The sequence below is a fragment of the Rhinolophus hipposideros genome (genome assembly GCF_964194185.1).
Source record: "Rhinolophus hipposideros genome assembly, chromosome: 3".
NCBI classification, from domain to species: Eukaryota; Metazoa; Chordata; class Mammalia; order Chiroptera; family Rhinolophidae; genus Rhinolophus; species Rhinolophus hipposideros.
In genome coordinates this window covers 81,752,668-81,777,752 of record NC_138049.1, presented here as the reverse complement: position 1 = coordinate 81,777,752, position 25,085 = coordinate 81,752,668, and the positions used below count along the sequence as shown (strand labels likewise).

The following is a 25,085-nucleotide window of genomic DNA, read 5'->3' as shown; positions in this document are numbered from 1 at the left end:
AGTGTTGGATTCTTAATTTATGAAAAGATTATGGTTAAAAACATGGTTTTTATGGTATAAGCCTTGTAATTCAAATGTTCAAATTAATGGACTATATACATAGTTGTTTCTTTTTTTTTTTTACTGAAAATAATGAATTGAGTAAGCATAGGATTTCTGGTAAAATGATATTCTACATGCATGACGAAGAAACAGTATTTAGTAAAGATTTGTTCTACATGTCCAAATGTATATTCGGAAACAGTGAGGATTTTTTTTTTAACAGTTCAAAAATACCTAAGTGTGTTCTTAGACTCAAAACTATTAAAATAATTTGGTTTTAGGTGATTATCAATTGGTAGCTTTATTTCTTATGGTATTTTTTTTGTCTTTCTATAGGGCTGAAAGACACACAGAAGTCTTCATGGATATAGTTGATACATTTAATCATTTAATTCCTACTGAACACTTAGATGATGCCCTATTTCTAGGATCCAACCTGGAGAATGAAGTCTGTGAGGATTTTAGTACAAGTCAAAATGTCTTAGAGGACTCGCTGAAGAACATGCTCAGCGATAAGGATCCTATGCTAGGATCTGCAAGTAACCAGTTCTGTTTGCCTGTTTTGGATAGCAATGACCCCAATTTCCAGATGCCTTGTTCAACAGGTAATTCTTACTTTTTTTTTTTTTTTTAGTCTGCTATTTAACATAAAAAGAATTTTTAGCAGCATCTTTTTTTCTTCTTCTTTTTTTTTTTAATGAGGGTAGTGAATTAGGGTTATTTCCTTTGAATTTAGTTATTCTAGGCATCCGAATTGGAATTTAAACTAAATTTTCTTCCAAGGAGTGTGGAATTGTCTTCAAGGGTATTATGGATATAGACAGGGCAACCATATAATTTACATTTTAAGTGGAATGCTTTTTGAGAATTACAGGAGGTGCTGTTAATTACATCATGACAACAGATATAAATTGGGACTCTCCATAGCAAATAGGGATTGCCTAGCAAATTGGGATATGATGTCACTCCAGGCCTGCTGTAGTCAAGGGGAATAGCTGAATTGACCTTTCTTGGTGCCTCTTCCAGCCCTTCAATTTTAATACATGGTGTATTCCCATTTCAGATCTTTTGGTATTTTTACATGTATCTGAAAACCAGAGAAAGAACGCTAGACCTGTGCTGTCCAACTACTAGCCACATATAACTCTTAATCACTTAACATGAGTCTGGTTCTAATTGAGTTGTGATGTAAAATGCACGTTAGATTTTAAAGACTCTATGAGAAAAATAATGTAAAATATTCCATCAAATTTTTTAAAATGTTGATTACATGTTGAGATGATATTTTTGATTAAATAAAATATATTATTAAAATTTATTTCACCTCTAACTTTTTTAAAGGTAAAATTTAAAATGACATGTGGCTTGTGTTATATTTCTGTTGGGCAGCATTACTCTAGGATCTATAGTTGAAGTCAGTGAAAGATTGAAGAAAGTAACTTTCTGTAGGGCTAAACTAATTCTTAGTAAATTATTTCAGAGAGATATATTAATATGTGGAAAATATGTAGATTTTCTTTTATAATACAAAGAAAATGTTACAACAAATTTTGCGACAATTGACCTATTCTGTAAGCTAACGTTAGATACAAGAAAATCAGCTGCACATGAAGTTAGGCTTTTCCTCACAGTTCCCTAGAGTAGTGCACAGGTTTAGGTGATGATGGTTGGTCTGTCTGTTTTTCAGTGACTCTAGACTTCTTCTGCATTACAGTTTTTCAGTATATTTTTCATTTTCTTGTAATATTTTTTACTTAATATTTTAATATTTAAAGTAAAGTTTGGATTAGGTGGCCTGCTATTCATCTCTAAATTTGTCAGTTTACTCTGCCTGAAGACCTCAACACTTTGGCTACTAGGAATCTTTTCATTTTAACAACGCCTTAATACTGAGTCTTTTGAATGCTTTAATACTGAGTCTTTTGAATTGCTCACTAATGGTGTATCTCTCAATTATATACATTGTGTTTTGTTATCGCATAGGTTTACATTGTTTTTGTTGTATTCTAAATGTTTTAAAGTTTTTGAAAATTTTGTTTTATGTATGCATTGTTCAAGTTTTTTACTTTGGTTCCTGTGTCAGTACAGTACAGTATATCTAATTATCTTTATTGTCAAGCACTTCTGACAATGTTTGGTTGTATATGCAAAATTTCAGTTTAGTCCAAATTCAGGAAAAACATTTACTGAATGCTTAAGTGCTTGTTACTGGGAATACAGTTACTCTCAAAGATGTTTATACTGGGCCTGGAATTGGCAAATGTATCATCCTGTTGAGACGCCTTTACTTATAAAATTCCAGCCCTTAGGTAATACTGGTATTCCTACTTGCAGTCTTTTTTTTTTTTTAATTGAGTTCCATTGATATGAAAAGTTTTATTGATGTGAAAAGTCTCTTCGGTTTTGGTGAACACTTTGCTAATAGAAGACTTTGAATATCTTTATTGAAGTACTTAAACTTTTTTTTGAGGTTTGGTTAATTGATACTTGTTTATGATTCTATTACTTTGTAAATTTTAACTTTAAGAATTTAAGTAGAATTTTCTAAATTTTTTTATTTTAAATTTATTTGCTACAATTATTTATCTTGATTCTGAAGCAGAAGTGTTTGTATTAATATATATGTAGTATATGTTTTAAAGATTTGTAAGGAAATGTATGAGGGAAACTTAAAATAATAAAGCTCTTCTGTCTAGGATTGTTTAGATTTCATTGTGCCACCAGGCAGGGAATTTATCTTTGTTTCTTCAAAGTTTCTTTTGCCCTTTGGGATATTTGGCTTGTATGTTTTCTAATGATAGCAAAATGGGAAACATTAAAATTTTTTTCTTTTAAATTTTTTTGTTTTGAAATAATTTTAGATTAAGAGAGTTGCAAAGAAGACATTTTATTGTAAACAGAAAACCCTGTGTGGACAACTTTTATAACTTTCTTATAGAAACTACTTCAGCTTTTTGCTATAAAATAAAAACGACATATTTCTTACCCAGATGTTTATACCTGGCTCTGTAGGTTTTTACTAATTGTCTTGAGTGAAGGTTAGCAGGGAAATACATAACCGTAACAGTGTTTCTCAGGCCAGTGAAGGTTACAGATTATGGTTATTTTGTAACATTGGTTTTGACAGTGCTAAATTAGCTAGCAAAACTGCTAGGTATATCTTGTTCTCTACTATGCTATACCAGGTTGGTTTGCTGTAGTTGTTAAAGACCAGTTTTTGTTGACATAGTTGAGTGGCTTGCATTGTATTTCACCTGTCTCCAAAAATCATGGAAGTAGCCTTAAAATTTATAAAAATAGGGGGAAAAATGGAAGATTACTTTTTGTGCTCTGTCAAATGCACACAAGTTAGGATGCTAATTGTTTCATTTTGAGAGATAAACTTATTCTGATTCTCTTTTTGAATGCTTTTGACTCTAAAGCATTTTTTGTGTAACTGCAGTGTTTGCATGTGGTTTTTAGGTTTACCCAGTAATACATTTTTTTTTAAACTCCAGTAAGAGAGGAAACTCATTGAGTATGGGGGAAACGTTTGATCTTGATGATGAAAACCAACTATTGATGTTCTAAAAAATCCTATTATCCTTAACCTAAAAATATTTTCCCAAATAATAGGTTCAAGATACCAAATAGGTTGTTTATATATACCACTTAAGGAGTGTATTCAAAATCATTGAAATGGTGTTTGAAAAACTGCTGTAATAGTGTCACGAAGAAATGTTTATCTCTCATTTTACAAACAGATATGTTCTTTTATATGGACAGCCGTGATTCATAAATGTGAAACAAATCTTGAATTTATGATTCATTTCTTTATATGGTGTATTGAAAAGAAATGTTCAGTGGCTGTAATGTGATTTATTTCCTTAAGACCGGAAGACAGACATGCTGTAGATACAAGGGTATTCAGAGCAGCAGTTAATTCAGAAACACATGTAGGTAGGTACTGCATCCTTCAGTGAAACCACGATGTCCTTTCTAGGCTACGTCATGGCTTACAAAATCATCATTCACTAAATTAAAAAAGATAAAAAGGCCCTCCTGTAGCATGGTTTTTGGAGATTTAAACACATCAAAAAATCATTGAACTCTTACTAGTATCTTGCATATTTGCTAAATGTTGACTCGTTGTGTACTTAAGTGTTTTTTCAACTCTAAAGGAAAGTTTCTGCTAGCATGCATCCGTGATACTGTGTTTCCCCGAAAGTAAAACCTAGCTGGAAAGTCAGCTCTAATGCGTCTTTTGGAGTAAAAATTAATATAAGACCCGGTCTTATTTTACTATAAGATCGGGTATAACATAATATGATATATAATATAATAATAATATAATATAATATAATATAATATAATACTGGATCTTATATTTTTTTTTGCTCCAAAAGACGCATTAGAGCTGATTGTGCAGCTAGGTCTTATTTTTGGGGAAACAGGGTAGTTGCTTTCCTGTCATTGATGATATATGACATTAGTCAGTGTTTAGCTTGTACTGCTTTCCTTCTGAGCAAAGTACTATAATATATGTTACAAGCTTCTCAGCAGTAGTGTGATTTTATTCCTTTATTAGCACACAAATTTTTAATTGTAGCTCTGCAGTGTTGGGCTTCATTATTAGAGGCAGATTTCATCTGTGTAATATTGGAAAAAATTATATTGTACTTGTTCTGGAAAAATTGAATCACTGAGATTTGTTTAAAAAACATTTACAAGTTTTTATGGCTTTGTACTTCTCTTGGACAGCATTTCCAATCAGACAGTACATTGAACTAAGCACAGTGGACCACTGGTCCAATAAAATTCAGTTTTCAGATATTATTGTTCTCTTTATTTGTACTTTTTTTGTGGGGGTAGTGAACTCTGTGCAAATTAATTACACGTGATTCCAACTGCACGTATAAATTAATTTCATACTTGCGCTGGGGTCTTTTTTCACTATTTTTGTTTATTATTCTAAGTGGAATATTTGTTGATTGTTTTTCTTCGTCTGTGCTTCAGTGAGCCTCTTGTTACATTGTTATTTTTGATAAATGCATTTGAACAAGAAAATACAAATTTAATACATGTAGTAATGCAAATGAGATGCAAATGTTGGTTAAGACAAAGTTTATACTCTTAATTGAAAGTTAGAGAAGACTAACTTAGCTTTAAGAATAAAACTTCATTTCTGTAAGACTGATGGTTAATATTAAATAGTCATTTTGAATTTTACTTAAAGGGATTTTAATGAAAGTGAGAGTATGTTTAGAAGAGAGCAGACAGAAAAGAGAGGCAAACACCTTGTAGAATTAGAAATATTACTTAGTGGTGAAAAGAAACTGCTGGAAAGTGGAAAGAGTTGGACAAAATAGCAGCCATGATGCTTGAAAGTTTGTCACATTGGCGATATTTGACTTTTTTTATGGATAACAGGAAAGAGCTAGGTTCAGTATGTAGTAGTTAGAGGGAGGCAAAGTTTGATTGGCTAAAAAGGATTTGGGGTTCCCCCAAAATAGAATAGGTTCTCTGGAACTATGAGATTTACTCTTGCTGGGTATGACCCCTTTTACTGGGATGTTTGTTGGGGATTTAGGTATCAGATACAGGCATACCTTGTTTTGCACTTCACAGGTGTTGCGTTTTTTACAAACTGAAGGCAAGACCCTCCACCAGCAAAAATATTATTGACTCGCTTTATTGTGAGACTCGCTTTATTACAGTGGTCTGGAACTGAACCCACAATATTTCTGAGGTATGCCTGTAATTGTTTCTACCAAATGACCTTTTATGGTCTCTGCAATTATTTCGTATTTGTTACAAATTAGAGTGTTTAATATAATACTACATCCTATTTGCAAGCTTGATGAATTTCATTGCTTCTCTAAATTATTTGATATATAACTTGAAAGCACAGTGATAACATTTATATGAGCAGCTTTTAGTGCTAATTTACTCTGCTTCTCTCCATCTCCTTTTTATACTTTATGTTATAGACTGTTCACTTTAGACATTTTTAATTATGTCAGTTTTTCTCAAACAGGTATTTTTCATTAATTATTGCAGCATCATCTTAATACCAAAATAGCAATTGAACTCAGAGATAAAACAAGTAAGCCCTTTAACACAAGCACTAAAATATCATTTCTAAATTCAGAAAATCCAGAGGTAGGGCGGAGAGAAAGGGGGGGGTGGGGGGATGGGGGAGAGAGAGGAGAGAGGGAGAGAGATTTGTTTAAAGAAATTGATCTGTGTGATTTGGAGTCTGATAAATCTAAAATCTGCGGGGTAGGTTGGTAGAATGGAGACCCAGGGAAGAATTAATATTGCAGCTTGAGTCTGAAGGCAGTCCGGAGACAGAATTCCCTTTTATTTGGGGGAATCACCATTTTTTTTCTTAAGGCCTTCAACTGATTTGATGAGGCCCACCCACGTTATGGAGGGTGATCTCTTTATTCAAAGTCTATTGGTTTAAATGTTAATCTCATCTAAACATAGTGACATTTAGACTGGCATTTCACCAAATATCTGGATACTGGAGCATAATCAAATTAACATAATATTAACCATCAGAGCAAGGTACCAAACTTTTAGAATGTGATAAATTATTTGAACTATTGCTACTAGTTTATTTATGTTATCATGAAACTAGTTTTAGTCTCAGGATTTTTGAGGAAGTGGTTTCATGGGGAGATTTCAGGCAGAGGCAGTTTATGAAGCCCCCGAGCTTTTTTCTCTCACAAGGGATTATCTATAAAGGAAGTTGATGAAATAGCTAATATGTGTGGGTGTTAATGTACCAAGTACTGTACAAAAAAGTACTTTGCCAGTATTATCTTATTAACTCTTCACAAAAACCTAAGAGCTGTAGATAACTATTCCATTTTATAGCTGTATAAACTTATGTTTTGAGAGTCGTTAAGTAATTCCCAAGTTCACTAATAAGTTAAGTCATAGTGCTTGGACTGGAATAGACTGTAAGTCTTTCTGTCCAAATTTTATTTGGCTTCATAGTCAGCAAAATTAGGGTGAGGAATTTTTTTTTAATTGCTTTTTTTTTTTTTCAAATTCTGTTTCCCTTTCAAAGAATGTGAGCATTTATAGGAAAGATTTATGAATGCCTGAAATGGCTCTTAGCGGTTAAAGATCAAGAGATTTTAAGGAAGAGATAAGCATTGACCTAGTGATTTAGTTAATCACAAATACTAAAAAGATGCTCTAAGGATGTACTTTTACTAAGTGCCAACAGGTACAAGTGTACTACAAGCTACTTAAAGCTTTCTTTATCTGGTATTGATTCAGGATGGTTATTCGATTAGGTATAAGGAAAAAATTTAACTTTTCTCATTTCACAGTTAAAGAAATTGAGACTTAAAAGTAAGCAAATTGAAGAAATTTTGTTAAAAATGAATTGGTTTTGGCTTTATTCACTTAATGAATATTTGTTTTATATCAGGTAGTGTGCTATACAGTGGATATACAGTGTTGAGTAAAACAGAACTTGGTGTCTAATGGAGCTTAAAGTTTAGTATAGAAATAATTTTCTTGTTTTTCTGAGGATGCTTAATAAGACTAGTTTGTTATTTAGCATACTTATGGGGAGAGGTAGTCTGCTGTGGGCCTTGTGTCTGTGTGTCCCTGGACTTTCCTGATGATATGCCAAGAATGCAAGGTTCTGGCCACTCTTTAACTAGGCCATTATTTACGGCTGTGTTTGCAGCAGGCAACCTTGAAAAATGAGGTAACATTTGCTCCTACACCTCGAATTTTTACCTCAGAGAAAGAGCAGACTTGCTTTCTGCTCACTTATAAAAGCAGTTAATTCCCACTGTTCCCCTCCTGTATCTCAACCCAGTGTGTGTATAGGTATCTGTCTAGGCCCACCTGCATTGTCCCTGTGGAACTTGGAGATGGGAAGGCAAAGGGAACTGACATAACAACATGGTCGTGCTGCTTGCTTTGCTATGATGACAGAACTCTTTGTCTCTGACCCAGTAGTCTCATGTCTTTCGTCAACACCAGGAATTGGTAACAGGCTAGTTTGTTAGTTTGCAAGTAGGTAAAATCTGAGACCCTTCATAGTTCTCAACATTACTGTGTCGAAGCTCAGAAATGATTCTTGGACACTTAACCAAAGTACTTAATTATTAAAGATTAAAAAATAATTTAAATGAAATAATTTACTTTAGCGAAGGCAGGAATAGCTCTGTATATGTTGTTCATACAGTCACTAGAATAGTACCTAGCCTAGCACATACTAGATGCTCAATAAATTTTAACTGGTGGAGGGGGAAGAACAACAAGGAAAGGAAAAAAGTCGGGCCAGGTAGTGGGACCAGAATTTAAGATAGTAAAATACTTGCAGGTGGGGCACAACTTTGGCTGTCAGATTCCTAGCAGTCATTGTGGAGAGGAAAACGTTCCGGGGTGAAAAATTAGTCCTTGAAGTAATAACAAACGCGGTGCCCAGGAAAAGGAAAACAGTTTCTGACACAAAATAGGAAGAAATTTCATCCAGTTTCATCATGATACACAATATAATAAAAGAAAATCCTTAACAACATGCTTTCAATGAACCTAGGGCTTTTTCTTATTCCTCAGTATGTATCCCAGTATACAGTGTAGTACAGGGACTAATAATGGTGTGGTCCAATTGCAGGTTAGACTTTAGGTTATCTTTCAAACAACTTCCTTTGGATATCATTTCTCACACCAGATGTTTTTTTTTTTCTAATGCCAGATTTTTAAATGTATTGATGTGAAGGTGAGTTATATAATACTATAATACTGTCTAAGAACTGTTGGGAATGCGGTTACCTCCTACTCCCCTCCCCTTTTTTTGGCCTGTTAAGTGCATAGAAATAAGCTTTATAAATAAACACGGCAATGTATAGGATTAAATTTAAAGGCTATGATGGGGCATTTGTTTGAATAGGAGGCAGGTGTTCTGCCCATCCTAGGCAGAGGAGGACAGAGCCAAGATCTCCCTCAAGAGATGGTTTTGGATCCTCTGTAATATATAAGTAGACAGGAGAAGCCTCATAATTGCAGGCATAAATGAAGATCATTTTGGCATAGGTAGTTTTTGTTTTATTGACCATATTTAAAGTGGCAACTTGTTGCATAAAATTCGTATTTTATCCCCAATAGTTTCAATTGATTGTTCTTGCTGTTTTCTCTCAATCGTGGCAGGATTGCAGAATCCCTTGTTTCCATTTTTACCATGATCACTGCCTGGATTCCACTGGAACTCTTTAGGCCTGGACTTTCTACTTCTACTTCTTGTACTTTTCTCCCTTCAACAATTATTTGTCTTAGTTGATGAATGTTTTGAAAAGATTTCTGCACTGGAGCTACTGGTGTTTAGTATTTGTAGTCTCTTCTCTAAGATACTGCTTTCCCCTAATTTTGATGATGTTATGTCACAGACTTTAGTATTATGTCTCTAAGTGCATTTTGAATGATAAATTAGTTACCAAATGTATACTTACGTAATAAAAGAGGTAAATTGTCATTGGATGATTAACCAGAAGTTTATTAAAGTAGAGGAATATCCAAAACGATGACATTCTTACAAGCATAATTGATCTAATTCCTCTTTTTCTAGTAAAGCTCCTTATTTGTAACCGAGTCTAAGATTAGGATGAGAGCATTTTACTAGTTGGGTTGCACAGTTCTAGTAGGTACCAATCAGAGAATACAGTCTGAATGATGTCCCCTTAAGCTGAGTGGACAGTGACATGGGATAGTTTAAGAGCGTGAACAATAATTTATATTTAGTTATTTTTATTCAAAATTACATTTGATAATTATTTGATTACATTGTGGTTATTTTAATAGTTTTAAATTTTCTTAATTAAGAGAAGAGGCACATCTGACAAATCTCATTGTAAGACTATGACTTTGAAGAGCTAGTCTAAGGCAAGATTTCTAGCTGTGGTTTCTGAACTACCACAACCTAGTGATGGTGTACTCTAATTACAAGAAAATTGAAAAATATCCTGTGTTTTGAGTCAGAAAGGCAAGGTCTTTTCCCAGAATTAAGTATAATCTGATAATTTTATAGCTGTTATCACAGTCAGGAAAAATTCTGTTTTTTTCTTTAAAAATGTAAACTTCATACAATATGGCTGGCACAGTATTTTGAAGAGAATGCATGTCAGATATTAAAGATATCTTAAATTATATTAAAGTATAGTTAAAAAGAACATTAACAGACCTGAGTTAGTTCTGAAGATGTACAAATTTGAATTTACTTTTTTGATTAAGAAGGTTAGGACTGGTCATATTTCCAAATTAGCTTTTACATGCTTTTTAAACCCGTAACTATTGATTTAGAATAATAATAGAATGAGCCTGACCTATGAGTGCTGGTTTTGTGCAGAAGTGTGGAAGAGAAGTATTTTTAAACCCCTTATCCTGGAACATTTTGAAGTATATAATATGCTTATTGTTGACCATCTCACATTTTATTTTCCGAATTCTCTCAGCTTTCTACCTCTTCCAATTCTTCCCAACTGAATTTCTTTCAGCTTTATTCTTTATCTGAAAACAAGGGTGTTTTTTTTTCCCTTCCAGAATTAACTGCTTATCGGTAATCAAAATTTGTTTTTATACCTTATCTGTGATCTTAGCTCAGTATTTAAGCGAATATGCTTATCACTTTGGTATATACCTAATTTAAAGGTGATTCATAGCTCTTTAACATTTCCAGAACTATTTGCATTATTAGAAGAGGATGTTTTCTAATGCAGATGATTTTGCAATTATTGGATGTTTGTACATTTTTAACCTACTGGAGTAAAAAAGTTTTATGGTGCTGTGTGTAGATAATGGGTAGAATTCTTTGGTCAGAAAAGGTAACATTCTAGGATTTTGCAGTTTGAAAAACTAGAGTTTTTAATTTGATAATTGTTTAATGTGATACCAACTTGATCAAATTACTTATTTTCATAATTAGAATATTATTACATACTATATGTGCAAAAGCTGATATTTAACTGTTAATCAGCGTGAAGTGGTTTATGAATAGCTTTTTAATCTTTAAAGTAGTAAATTACTCTAAAATTTAAAAATAATTTTGGTATAAAGAAAATCAAGGATTCTTGAACAGATACTTTCTTGACCTTGGTTTTGATCTTCTATTCCTTTGTCTCATTAGCCCCATGTTTTTTCTTACCATTTTTTTCCATCAGGAAGAAAAATGAATAGTGAATTTCTAAGCCCTTTATTTTGCAATCTCTTGAGGATGTTGATTAAAAGAGAGAGAGCTGTATCTGATTCTTCTTATGGGATCTCTAAGATGAGACTATTTGACTGACAAGAGAGATTAGTTTGTTTTAGGGCCCTGATCCTGTGCCTCCCACCGCCCTATACTGATGGGTGTACCTTCTAGCCAGAGTTGAATTTCATAATTGCTTGGTGGTGGTCGATGCCTGTTAGAGAATTAGCAAAGCTGGTTACCTGGATCTCCCCAAAGCATAGACCTAGGATTCTCATCCTCCTGGCTGACCCCAGAAATGCTTTCCCTATTCCAGGTTCTCTTTATTTTTCTAGTCTGTTGCTGTCATGGTTCTCATGGGTTGTAACTTCCTAGATCATCTTCAAAAATTTTTTGCATTTTAGCCTAAGATTAGGTTCAGCTAGGAGTGACAGAAAACTCCAAATAACAGTGATGTAAAGAAATTTATTTTGTTATGTATTAGCTCAGAAAAAAGTAACAGAGCTGGAGTTCCAATGTCAAGGACCTCAGCTCCTCTACTTGCACTAGCATGTATGATCCCTGTTTCCAGATTCACCTTATAGTTTGAGGAGGCTCCTTCAGCTATTAAGGATTATAGTCAGTAAAAGAGAAAGGGGAATGGGAAGATATGCCCCCTTCCTTTATGATCATATCCTCAAGGTTGCATGTATCATTTCCCCTTACATTCCATTGGCCCTAACTTGTGGCCACATCTAGCAGTAAGGTAGATTGAAAAGTATAGTCTTTATTTTGAGTGACCACATGCTAGATAAAAATCAGGAATTCTAGTGAGTGAGGAAGGATGGCTCAGTGGGTGGTGGGCAACAGCTAGTCATCTCAGGCACTCACTACGCCTGTAGTTCACTGTGAGGAGGCTAAGATCAGGACCTTTTTACTTGGTAAGCAGATCCCAGTTCACAGATCTACTGCAAGGTTTGAATACTTGTTTTTAGAGCTGATCCTGCTTCACTTGTCAAAGACTTCTTCACTGCATATCTATTTTTTTACCCCTAACTAATGGAACTTGCTTGGGTCTCAATTCGTAATTCAGGTCTCTGTTCATAGATGATCATCATCTGCTCATGACAAAATTTTTGGAGGGAGATTGGATTCTTGTATTGTTACCCCTAAAGGGAGTAATGTCAAAATTGCTGCTTGAGTATCTATCTGAGTCTTCATTTCATGAAGGTAACGGTGTCCAAACTTTGACTACACATGTTTATCAGTAAGACATTTTTGAGTGCTCCTCAATACTTGTGTGTTTTTAAATACTTGTCCTACTGTGCTAATACATTAATGTCCATAACACATACAATAGATATTTTTAAAAAGATGAGCTATAGCTAACATAAGTGATATTTACACTTCAAAAATTATTAAAATTATCAATTGTACAAGAAGGTTTTTGGAATGTAGTATGATTAAATATAGTTTTTTTCGAAAATTTCATTTTGTCATTTTCATACAATCTTTTGTATATGTGGTTCTAAGTTGAGTTTATGTTGAGACTTGATTTTAATGGCTGTTATGAATGAAAAAGAACTCAAGAAAGATACATCTATTCAAACAGAAGAAATTCACTGTAGGCTCTACTAACAAGTTACAATCCTATTTTTTTGTTTTTTATCTATCAAGTATGCAAAGGCTTTTATTTGCAGCTAAATTGGAACATTTCTGCCCTCTTCAATGTGTCTGCTCTTTTAAGCCAATAGGAAGTTGCTACATTCTAAAATAGTTATTTTTTGAGCTAAAAACTCACTGAACCTTTTTATTTGGAAAAATTTTAAAGTGTCCAGTAAGAATTTTTATAGGTGCCACATTTCATTTTAGTCACAAATCACAGAATAATGGAAACATTTCTAAAAAGCAGTTTTCTTAGCCCATTTCTTTTAGAAAAGCAATTATTATTCATTACTAACATGTCACTTTTATCTAGAAGGGACAGATTAAGGATCCTTATTTTTCAGTGTGACCTATCACAGCTGCTTATAATAGAAAAGGCCAGTGTCTCATTTGTAAAACATTTGTCTCATTTTATTTGAAAATGTATAACTTCACCCTTAAGTATAACAATTCTTAGTTATTCTGTGAATTAATGAAGAACCTCTATGTGGTACAAAGATTTTAATAGCCATTTCCCAGCTCATTAAAATTGCTGTAAAGAGTCTGTCTACAAAGCTTCTTTTTTTTTTTAAATATGAAAAGAACTATATGATGACATCCTAAAACAGTGCAATTGTTGAAGGCAAACATTCATTAAGGGTGTGGACTCCTCGGCTTCATGGAATTCTCAGTCTTCTTTCAGGATCTCTCTAGATAAATTGTCAGTCACAATTTAATAAATTTAATAAATTGTGACTGACAGTTTATTAAATTGTGACTGACAATTTATCTAAAGAGTATCCAACAAGTATATTAGTGTCAATCTGATTTAATATCGGTTTTAATATCTGATTTAATTTCGTTTTTGTTTTTATGTAATAGTTAAATGCATAATAATTTCTTCCTTGGGACAGATTGATTATGTGTGCACTACTTCAGGTATATACACCTCTTTAGGAGACCACCTGCTTGGTGTATACTTAAAATCTAAGGGTATCTACTGAAATGTTAAAATAGTTTATTTAGAGGCAGTATCTTTTTATTTGTTTTAAATTAGTTTTGTCAGTCACAGTTGACATTCAGTATAATTTCATATTAGTTTCAGGTGTACAGCATAGTGGTTAGACATTTATGTAATTTATGCAATGATTCCCTGACTAGTCTACTATCTATTTGGCGCTTAACATAGTTGTTGCAACCTTACTGACTATATTCTCTATTCTGTACTTTACATCCCCATGACTATTTTGTAACTACCAATTTGTATTTCTTAATTCCTTTACCTTTTTCACCCAGCTCTCAACTCCACTCCCTACTGGCAAGGAACAGTCGGTTTGTTCTCTGTATCTATGAGTCTGTTTCTGTTTTGTTTATCTGTTTCTGTTTATCTTGTTTATTCTGTTTATCTGAGTCTGTTTCTGTTTATCTTGTTATTTAGATTACATATATGAGTGAGATCATACGGTATTTGTTTTTGTCTGACTTATTTCACTTAGCATAATACCCTCGAGGTCCATCCATGTTGTTGCAAGTGGTAAGATTTCATTCTTTTTTCTGGCTGAGTAATAGTCCTTTGTGTGTATATATATACCACCTTTTTTATTATCCAGTTGTCTATTGATGGCCACTGGGTTGCTTCCATGTCTTGGCTGTCATAAATAGTACTCTAATGAACAAGGGGTGCATATATCTTTTCTAATTAGTGTTTTGGATTTCTTTGGATAAATACTCGAGTGGAATTATATAAGGTAGTTATAGGTCATAAAGTAGTTTCTATTTTTAATTTTTTGAGGAACCTCCAAACCATTTTCTGTAGTGGCTGCACCAATTTGCAATCCCACCAACAGTGCACCAGGGTTCCCTTTTCTCCACATCCTGGATAACACTTGTTTGTTGATTTATTGATGACAGCCATTCAGATAGGTGTGAGGTGATACCTCATTGTGGTTTTAATTTGCATTTCTCTGATGATTAGTGACATTGAGCATCTTTTCATATGTCTTTGGCCATCTGTATGTCTTTGGAGAAATATCTGTTCAGGTTCTGTGCCCATTTTTAATTGGATTGTGCGTTTTTCTTTTGGTGTTGAGTTATATGAATTTTTAAAAATAAATTTTGGATATTAACCCCTTATCAGATATATCACTGGCAAATATCTTCTTCCATTCAATAGGCTGTCTTTTCGTTTTGTTGATTGTTTGCTTTGCTGTGCAAAAACATTTTAGTTTGAAGTAGTCCCAAATTGTTTGTTTTTTTTTCCCAAAGTAGTCCCAAATTGTTTGTTGTTTTTCTTTTGTTTCCCTTGCCCGAGGATATAGATCCGAAAAAAATATTACTAAGAGCAATATCAGAGACTTTACTGCCTGTGTTTTCTTCTAGGAGTTTTATGGTTTGGGGTCTTAACAGTTAAATCTTTCATCCATTTTGAGTTTATTCTTGCATATGGTATAAGAAGATGATCCAGTTTCAACTTTTTGCATGTATCTGTCTAGTTTTCCCCACTGCATAGACTGTCTTTAACACATTGTATATTCTTGCCTCCTTTGTCATAGATTAAATGACCATATAGGTGTGGGTTTATCTGAGTCTCTATTCTGTTCTATTATCTGTGTGTCTGTTTTTATGCCAGTACCACGCTATTTTGATTACTATATCCTCATAGTATAGTTTGCTTTCAGATAGTGTGATACCTCCAATTTTGTTCTTCTTTCTCAAGATTGCTGTGGCTATTCAGCGTCTTTTGTGGTTCCATATAAATTTTAAGATTGTTCTAGTTCTGTGAAAAATGCCATTGGTATTTTGCTAAGAATTGCATTGAATCTATAGATTGCTTTACGTCCCTATGACTTTGGGTAGTGTGGACATTTTAACGATGTTAATTCTTCCTATGAGCATGGTATGTGCTTTCATTTATTTGTATCTTCAGTTTCTTCAGTATCTTACAGCTTTCCGAGTACAGGTCTTTTACCTCTGTTTAAATTTATTACCATATATACATATATATATATATTGTTTGTTTGTTTGTTTGTTTGTTTTTGTTTTTTGATACAATTGTAAACAGGATTGTTTTCTTAATTTCTCTTTCTGACAGTTTATTATTGGTGTATACAGATGCATCTGATTTCTGAATATTAATTTTGTATCTTGCTACTTTACTGAATTCATTTATCAGTTCTAATAGTTTTTTTTTGGTGGAATCTTTAGGGTTCTCTCTATATAGTATCATGTCATCTGCAAATATGACAGTTTTACTTCTTCCTGTTCAATTTGGGTGTCTTTTATTGCTTTTTCTTCTCTGATTGCTGTAGCTAGGACTTCCTAGAGGTAGTATTCGGTGCAAAAGTAATTGTGGTTTAAAAGGTTAAAAATAATTGCAAAAATGGCAATTTCTTTTGCACCAACCTAGTATCTTTTTAATGTATACTGACCATATTTTCATACTTTTTCCCTGAAGAATTTTGCTAAATAACTGACAGACTTTGACTTTAAAGCTTCATAAAATTGACTGCCTGATAAAATGTAAGTATTTGTAATTCATTCTGGATATTGACATCATCCTTTATTTCATTTTGTTAGTTACTTACTCATATTTTTCTTTTGCTTACTTTTTGTTCTTTTTTAAAAATACTACCTTATATCGTATACATTGCATATCTTTTTAAAGATCGCTTTAAATCTGTTTTGGAACAAAATGGACTAAGTCACATATATGCTGTTTAGATATCTTATTAAGGATATGTTTTATTTTGAGTGTTTCTTTTTTCCTAAAAGAATTTAATTTTGTATTTGAAAAATTAAAACATACTGAAACAGAAAAACAATATAGTATATACACATTTACCCATCATCAAGATTCACCAATTGGCTTTGCTGTATGCTTCGTCAATATACCAGTTCATCCATCCAATCCTTCCATCTAATTAAACTTCATCATGCATTTCAAAAAATGGTTTTTACAGAATAATATCATAACACCTAAAAAATAAACAATTTTATAAAATCTAATATCCTGTCTATATTCAAATTTGCCATTTGTCTCCAAAATATCATTTTCATTTGTTTGTTCAAGATGTAATCAAGACACTAGTATTTAGTTTTATTTCTGAAGTCTCCTGCACCCTTTTGCAATGATATTTTTTGAAAAGATAAGACCAAATGTCTCTTAGGAATGTCCGAAGTTGTGGATTTTTAATATTGTTTCTTCGTGATATCACTTGGTTTATTCTTTTACTTCTTTTATTTCCTGCTAGTTGGAAGCTAGGTTTAAAAGCTTGATTAAACTTGGGTTAAGCATATTTTGGCAATAATCCTTCATAGGTGAAGCTGTGTAGTTAATATTACGTTGCGAGCCTTATAATGTTTGGTTTTGATGTTAAATTTGATTACTTAGTTAAGGTGGTACCAGTCAAAACTGTCCTTCCTAAATAGTTGATATAGCGAGTAATCTCGCTATATTAGAGTAGAGGTATCACTTTGGTAACATGAACATAGTTCCTCATTAGCCTTTCCTGTTAATGGTTTTATGCATTCATTGATAATACTTGGCTGAATCAATTATAGCATAGTGATTATTTTTTAATTTTAACTTTTACATTTGTTTGTTGGCATTCTTCTGGTAAAGAGAAGTTTTTCCTTATTACTTGGTTACTGTAACTACAGTTCCTACTGAAGAGGCAGATGAAAGGGAAAGAATTGACATTTGATTACCAGTTTCTAGAGTAAGAAGTTGGTGAAATAATTACATCCAATGCCAGAGGTGGCAAATTATTTTTTGGCTCTTTTCTTTTAGATTGCCAAAATAGGTTCACGGATTTTTAAAATATAGTAAGTCCTCAATGTTGTTGATAGGTTCTCTGACTTTAAGCAAAATGACGTATAATGAAACCAATTTTACCATAGGCTGAGGAAATAAAAACAAGACGAGTTAAGTTCCTAATGTTTTATAATGAAACGATGTTGAACTTTATTCGAGGACCTGCTATCCCATGTCTTTGGACTTTTTAATGTATCTTTGTCAAACATCCAATGTATTTTGTCCATCTAATTGAGAGACCAGGAAACAGAAATTATTAGAAATATGTGAATTAAAAGTAAAGGGGTGCATTCTTATGAAGATGTGTGTAACACATGAACAGAAATAAGCCTTATTAAAGTAGCTTTTCTCTGAGGTCTGCTGTTTATTTTCCTCAGGAAGGGCTCTAGAATTAGAATCTTAACTGAAACGAATCTGGTAAGGGATCACCCAGTCCAAAATGCTTAAGAGAGCCCAAGAGACTTACTGAAGAAAGTATTTACAGATTTCTAAACATGTGTTGTGGAATGAAATGAGATACATTTTACTATATATACAGTTACTTCAAGGCAAAATACATATAACATTCACTTCTTACTCTTTAAATCAAGACCCTTACCTAGGTATATTTATCAGGTATGTTTCTGTTTATTAAAATTCTCTTCTTGTGTTCCAAGTTCTAATAATTCTGTCATGTTCTAAATTTATTGCAGAGTTGACACTTTTTCTATCAAGGTTATATCTTTTAAAAAAATTTTCAGCTTTACTGAGGAATAATAGCAAAAAATACAATTTGAAAAATGCCTGATGAACAGAATATGCATTTTCCCAAAGAAGACACAAATAAATGACCGACAGGTACATGAAAAGGTGCTCAACATCACTGATCATCAGGGAAATGCAAACCAAAAACCCAATGAGGTGGTATCACCTCACACCTGTTAGAATAGCTATCACCCAAAAGGCAAAAGATAACAAGTGTTGGATGTGGAGACATAAAATTGTAAGATATTTAAAGTGTACATTCTGGTGATTTGATATACATATACTGGGGGTGCCAAAAAAATGTATACACATGACTTGGATTAATCTTTTATTATTGGTATATATTGAGTATTACAATTTTAATACAGTTTTTTTCTTTCTTAAAATGTGTATGTATTTTTTGGCACCCTTTGTATACATTGTGAAAGGATCCCCCATCTGGTGAATTAATATATTCATCACCTCACATATTTATCTTTTTTTGTGCATGTGAGAACATTTAAGTTCTATTCTCCTAGCTATCTCAATTACACAACACAGTGGTATCAACACTAGTCACCATTTTATGGTAGATTTTCACACCTTATTTATATTATAGCTGAAGTTTTGTTTGTTCCCTTTTACCAACCTCAACCTACCTATTTCTCCCTTCTCCCTTTTACCAGCCTCAATTTATTTCTCCCACCCCCCAGCTCCTGGCAACCATTTTTTTATCCTTTGTTTCTATAAGTTATTTTTTTTTTTTTTAGATTCTATATATAAATGATGTCATGCAGTATTTGTCTTTGACTGGCTTATCTCACGTAGCATAATGTTCTCCAGGTCCTTCCCAGGTATTCCCAAATGGCAGGATTTCCTTCTTTCTCATGGCTGAATAATATTCCGTTGTTATATATACACCACATCATCTTTATCCCTTCATCTGTTGATAGACGCTTGAGTTGTTTCCATATCTTTGCTATTGTGAATAGTGCTACAGTGAACATTAGAGTGCAGGTATCTCTTCAGTAATCCTCTTTTCATTTGTTTTGGGTACTGAGCTGTGAGATTGCTAGATATGGCCGTTCCATTTTTAGTATTTTGAGGAACTTTCATACTGTTTTCCATAGTGGCTGTATCAATTTACACTCCAACCAGAGGTTCACAAGGGTTTTCTTTTCTCCACACTAGCACTAATCTCTTATCTTTTTCGTGGTAGCTATTCTAAAAGGTGTGAGGTGGTACCACCTCATTGGGGTTTTGATTTGCATTTCCCTGATGATTAGTGATGTTGAAAACCTTTTCATGTAACTGTTGGTCTTTGGAAAAATGTCTGTTACGTTCATCTGCCCATTTAAGAAGAATTTTTTTTTTTTGCTATTGAGTTGTAGGAGTTCTTTATACATGGGTACCAGAAAAATGTATACACATTTTAAGAAATGTTATTTTAAAATATGTATACATTTTTCATTATTTTGGCACCCTCTGTATATTTTGTATATTAACCCCCTTATCAGATATATGACTTACCCATTCTGTATGTTTTTATTTTGTTGATGGTTTCCTTTGCTGTGCAGAAGCTTTTTAGTTTGATGTAGTCCCACTTGTTTACTTTTACTTTTGGTGTCAAATCCAAAAAATTACTGCCAGAGAGTGATGTCAAGTAGCTTATCCTCTGTGTTTCCTTCTAGGAGTTTTGTAATTTCATGTTTTACATTCATATCTTTAATTCATTTTGAAGTGATTTTTGTGTGTTGTGTAAGATAAGGGGTCCAGTTTTATTCTTTTGCATTTGGCTATGTAGTTTTCCTGGCAACACTATTGAAGAGACTGTCCTTTTCCCATTGTATATTCTTGGCTTCTTTGTTGTAATTAATATATGCATGGATTTATTTCTGGGCTCTCTGTTCTGTTCTATTGATCTGTGTCTGTTTTTATGCCAGTACCAAACTGTTTTGATTACTATAGCTTTGCAGTGTAGTTTGAAGTCAGGAAGTGTGATGCCCTTTGTAGTTCCATATAAATTTTAGGATTGTTTTTTCTATTTCTGTGAAAAATTCCATTGGAATTTGACAGGGATTGCATTGAATATGTAGATTGCTTTGGATAGTATGGACCTTTTAACAATATTGTTCCAATCCATGAGCATGGAATATCTTTCCATCTCTGTGTGTGTGTGTGTGTGTGTGTGTGTGTCTTGAACTTCTTTCATCAATGTCTTACAGTTTTCACTGTATAGATTTTTCACGTCCTTAGTAAATTTATTCCTAGGTATTCTTTCTGAAGCAATTGTAAATGGCAGGTTATATCTATAATCTCTAATATTCTTAGTCACAGTTTCTTTTAGATAGAGACTTTATCAGTCGTATTTCTAAAGAGTCTTTGGTTGCTATACACATACCCTGAAAAATGCTGTCTTTCTGAATGAGTAGCTTTTTGTTGTTTGGTTACTTCATGTTGGGATGCTTCCTTTTAATTTGTGCTTTCTAAACTATTAGCATTCTTATTCTGAGTTTTGCAAGGGGTCAGTCAACACTACTGTGGTAGCGTAGAGGTGTTTTAATTATTTTGCTTGCTAAGGGTAACTTCCTGCTTAGAGTTTAGTTTAATGTTTAGGTTCTAATCTCTTGAGATAGAAACTTGGGAGCTATGAAATTTTTGTATATATTCATGCATTTTTTATTGAAGTTGTGCTCAAGACTGGACACTATGTGTTCAGCTGCTGTTCTAGGAATTAGGGATATATCAGAAAGCAAAATGACAAATTCTTCATGCAATTTACATTCCATTTATTGTTGTGTATACCATTAAAAGTTTTTTCTTGGGCTGCTACAGATTAGGGATGTTAAGTGTTAAAGTCTTAACCTACTGAAAAATAAGTACTCCTCTAAGAACTTTTTGTTGAGTCTCGTTTATCTCAGGTTTTCTGTTATATTTGAGTAAAAGTAAACAAAATGTTATAAAACAAAATGCCTAGTTGAGATCTGATTCTTTAAAATGTGAAACTCAGTAAATTATGGTAAGATCCATCTTATAAGAGGGTCGAGTCATAATTTTTTCAACTGATTCCTTTTTGTAGTGGCATTCTCATTAAATAGCATTCTAGGTATCAGCAACTTATAGCATGGTTCTACAATTGTGAGGTGTAATTATTTTCTTTGGCATAAAAGTGGTCGGTACTGTTTGTTCATTTAACAAATATTTATTGCATAGAGTAATATGCCAGACTCTTTCCAGTGCTGGAGGATACAGTGGTATTTGAGACAAAGTACTTGTCCTCGTGGAGCTTGTAAGTAAAGTGTAAGGTGGTAGACAATGTCTCGTTGTTTGAGTAGCCACAGAGGCCATGTTTGTTTGAGTTGTGAAGCTCAGGGCAGGTCACTGTGTAGGTGACATTAAGAGTAGCAGCATCCGTAGAGATTCGTAATGGCTAGGCTTTTGAAGATCATGGGTAAGTGAAGTACATTCCAAATAGAGAAATAGCAAATGAAAAGCATTAATTTATTTGGTGATTAGTCAATCCTTTTTGTCATATTAAAGTAATCCACTGTTAATAAATAGTTTTAGTATCCCCTTGGGTTGTGTTTACACGATTACATTCATACTTAGTTTTTCAATTGGTGGACTGTGTAAATGAACTGTGAGACAGTGATTTTCCCATGTGCTGCTCCACAAAAAAGAAAAACCTAAGAAATAAAAATAAAATTTAAACAAGCAAATCCTTAAGCAGCTACCTACTCCCTGATACTCCCCAAACACAGAAATTTGTATTAACAGTGTTGACTAGTCACTGTGGGTTTTCTAGAATTGGCCAGTTTTTGGACAAGTGTTTTTTTCTCTGTGCTTGTTTTTAAAAACATGGGGTGGAGCTAATCCAATTGAAAATTTGGTGTGTACATTTCAATATTTTTTCTAAATTTCATAATCTCAATGGCCTGGTAGTTAATAAAAAACAAAACAAAAACTTTTGGTACATTTTTAGCTCTGATATCTTATATTTAAGTACATATTTAGATATTTATGAAATTAGATATTTATGTATTATGAAATAAGATTTTCATGTTTTGAGTTTAAGTTTCTATTCATTTTTCCATAGGTGTGGTTTGTAGTTAACATGATGGAGTATCCAATTCTACTTTTTGGTTTATCTGTGCTTGATGGAATTCAAACGAAGAAAGTATATACGCTATCATCCTTATAATTGAATTTCATTCAGTGTTACCACACATCATCTTTTATATTTATTCATTAGTATATTTGTATTGCCCTGTTCTTCTGCTCTGTTTATAACAAAACTCCTGGAAAGAATTTTCTTGCTCTCTATTGCAGAAATCTCTCTTCAAATTCAGATTTCACCCTCACCAGTCACTATCAAGTTAGCAGATCCAAAGACCACTTCTCTTTCATTCTACCTACCAGGGGCGTTTAACTCAGTTGGTTTCTGCCTTTTGAAATCTATTCACTTGACCTTTGGTTTATAGGTCTCCTAGTTACTCTCTCACCTTGCTGTCTTCTGCCTTCTCAGTTTCTTTTGATGCTCCTCTTCATCTTCCTGACTGCTGCACACTCGAGTATCTCAGGGTTCAGGTTTTAGGCATCATTTTAGAAATCTCTATTTTCTACTCACTTTTGTGATATTATCCAGTTTTGTGACTTAAGAAACTAATTCAACACCCAAATACACACACACACACACACACACACATATCTCCATAGCTTAACTTCTTGCCTAAACTCTAGACTCCTGTGTTTACTTCTTTGGATGTCTATTTGGCATTTTAAGCTTAATGCCTAAAACTGAACTCTTGATACCTACTTCCCTACCCTGCAAGTCCTCCAGTACCATTTCTTTCTACAGTCTCCCTCATCTGTATTAATGGCAAGTTTTTCTTTTGAGTTGCTCAGCAAAAAATTTTGTGTCATTCTTTACTTACCCTTTTCTTTCACATTTCATATTCAGTTGGTCAGCAAATCCTGTTGGCTTTATTTTCAGAATATATCCAGAATCTGGCTACTTGCACTTCTCACTTTCTTCACTGCCACTGTGACCTTAACCATAACCATCTCTCACCTGGATCATTGCATTAGCCTGTGGTTTCCCTGTTTCTGCCCTTGGGGATTTCTTACAGAGTCTTCTCAAAAGAGCGCCAAGAGTGATCTTTAAAATGTTAGGTCATATCACTCTTGTGTCACAGTGCTCTGGGAACTTTACATTTTGCACAAAGGAAAAAAGCTAAAGTCTTTCCAGCCCTCCTCAGTTTGCCCTGGTATCTCTAATTTTATGTGCTGTTCTTGCCTTCTCTTTCCATAGTCTAGCCACACAGACCTGCCCCCATTCTATTCTTCTTAACATCCTAGACACGCTCCTGCCTCAGGATGTAGATACTTCATGTGTTTTCTAACTTGAAAGCTGTTTCCTTAACTTGTACAGGCTTTTGCTAAAAAGTCATCTCAGCAGTGTCATCCCCAGGCTCCTAGCCTATACAACGCCTCTTTGGGAATCAGGAAAAGGCACTCTTTGGCCTGTGCACAGCTTAAAGAGCAGACAGGGACCTAGAGTTCTGTCTCTACTTTTCTACTGGGCTAGAAGCTCTTGTGTAATAAACAACCAGTACAATTATCCCTGGCTTTCCGTAACCATTCTGGTTCAAATTACAAACTATCCTTTGTTCCCCTATCTGTATTCGGTATTATTATTTACTTTTATTCATATGACTTATCTAACATGCTATAAACTGAAGTTTCACAAGAAGTTTTTTTTTAAATGTATTTTATGAAAAACATAGAATAGTAAATGAACCCCCATGTTACCTGTTACTCAGCTTAAACAGTGAATAGTTGGTCTTTTTTCATCTATACCCCACTTATTTCTTCCCCTCTCCTACCTCCTGAGATTATTTTGAAACAGCCCAGAAATCATATGTAGCATGCCCTTGAATAATGTCCTTTTGTTTAATGTCATTTTGTGATAACGGTGACGAGATGCCATGGGAACCTAACTCTTGTTTATATCAATTAGCCTATGGTAAAACTGGTTTTTTTTTGCATGTCATTTCACTTAAAATTGTAGAATCTATCATTCACGTTAAGTGAGGACTTTACTGTAATTTCATCTGTAAATATGTCGGCGTGTATCTCTAAATTAGAAGAATTCTTTAAAAAAATACAGTAATATTATCCTGCCTAAAACAGTATTTTCAAATATAGTCAGCTTTTAGTTTTACTCAGTTTCTTCAACATTTTTTGATAGTTTGAATCAGAATTTAAATAAGGTGAATCAGAATTTAAATAATCAGAACTTAAAGAATTGGTTGATATGTAAGTTTATTTCAGTCTATGTTAGTTTTCCCTACCTTCTTCCTTCATCTTTTCTTGATATTTATTTTTTGAAGAAACTAAGTCATTTGTTGTAATAATTTCATTTGCATCTAGAGTAATCTAGGCCAGCATGTGACACATAGCAGGTACTCAGTAAAGGTAAAATGATTTACAACATTTTAGGATAGAATTAACATGTTAAATTTTTAGGTAATGATTAACATCTCACTTTTATACTAGCTTGATAGAATAATCTTGGCAAAGAGCAATTATTTAGACAGTTGGGAAGGGTCAGATGAAGGGCAATTAGGGCTATAGAAAGTTATTTGAAAAGATTTGCCAGGATATACTAATAATGGGTACTATTTATTT

General features: G+C 33.4%; 1 protein-coding gene across 6 annotated transcripts in view; it reads left to right on the top strand.

Moving 5' to 3' along the window:
- PHF3 (PHD finger protein 3) overlaps positions 1-25,085 on the top strand; it is a 77,200-nt gene that overhangs the window by 11,193 nt on the left and 40,922 nt on the right. For 3 of the 6 annotated variants that reach the window (XM_081045143.1, XM_081045148.1, XM_081045146.1), the window contains exon 2: positions 379-647. The exons of the other annotated variants lie outside the window; for them this stretch is intronic. In XM_081045143.1, the coding sequence (XP_080901269.1) occupies positions 404-647 (244 nt within the window). In that variant the 5' untranslated portion in view covers positions 379-403. The remainder of the gene's footprint in view (positions 1-378; positions 648-25,085) is intronic. 6 annotated transcript variants of the gene reach the window in all.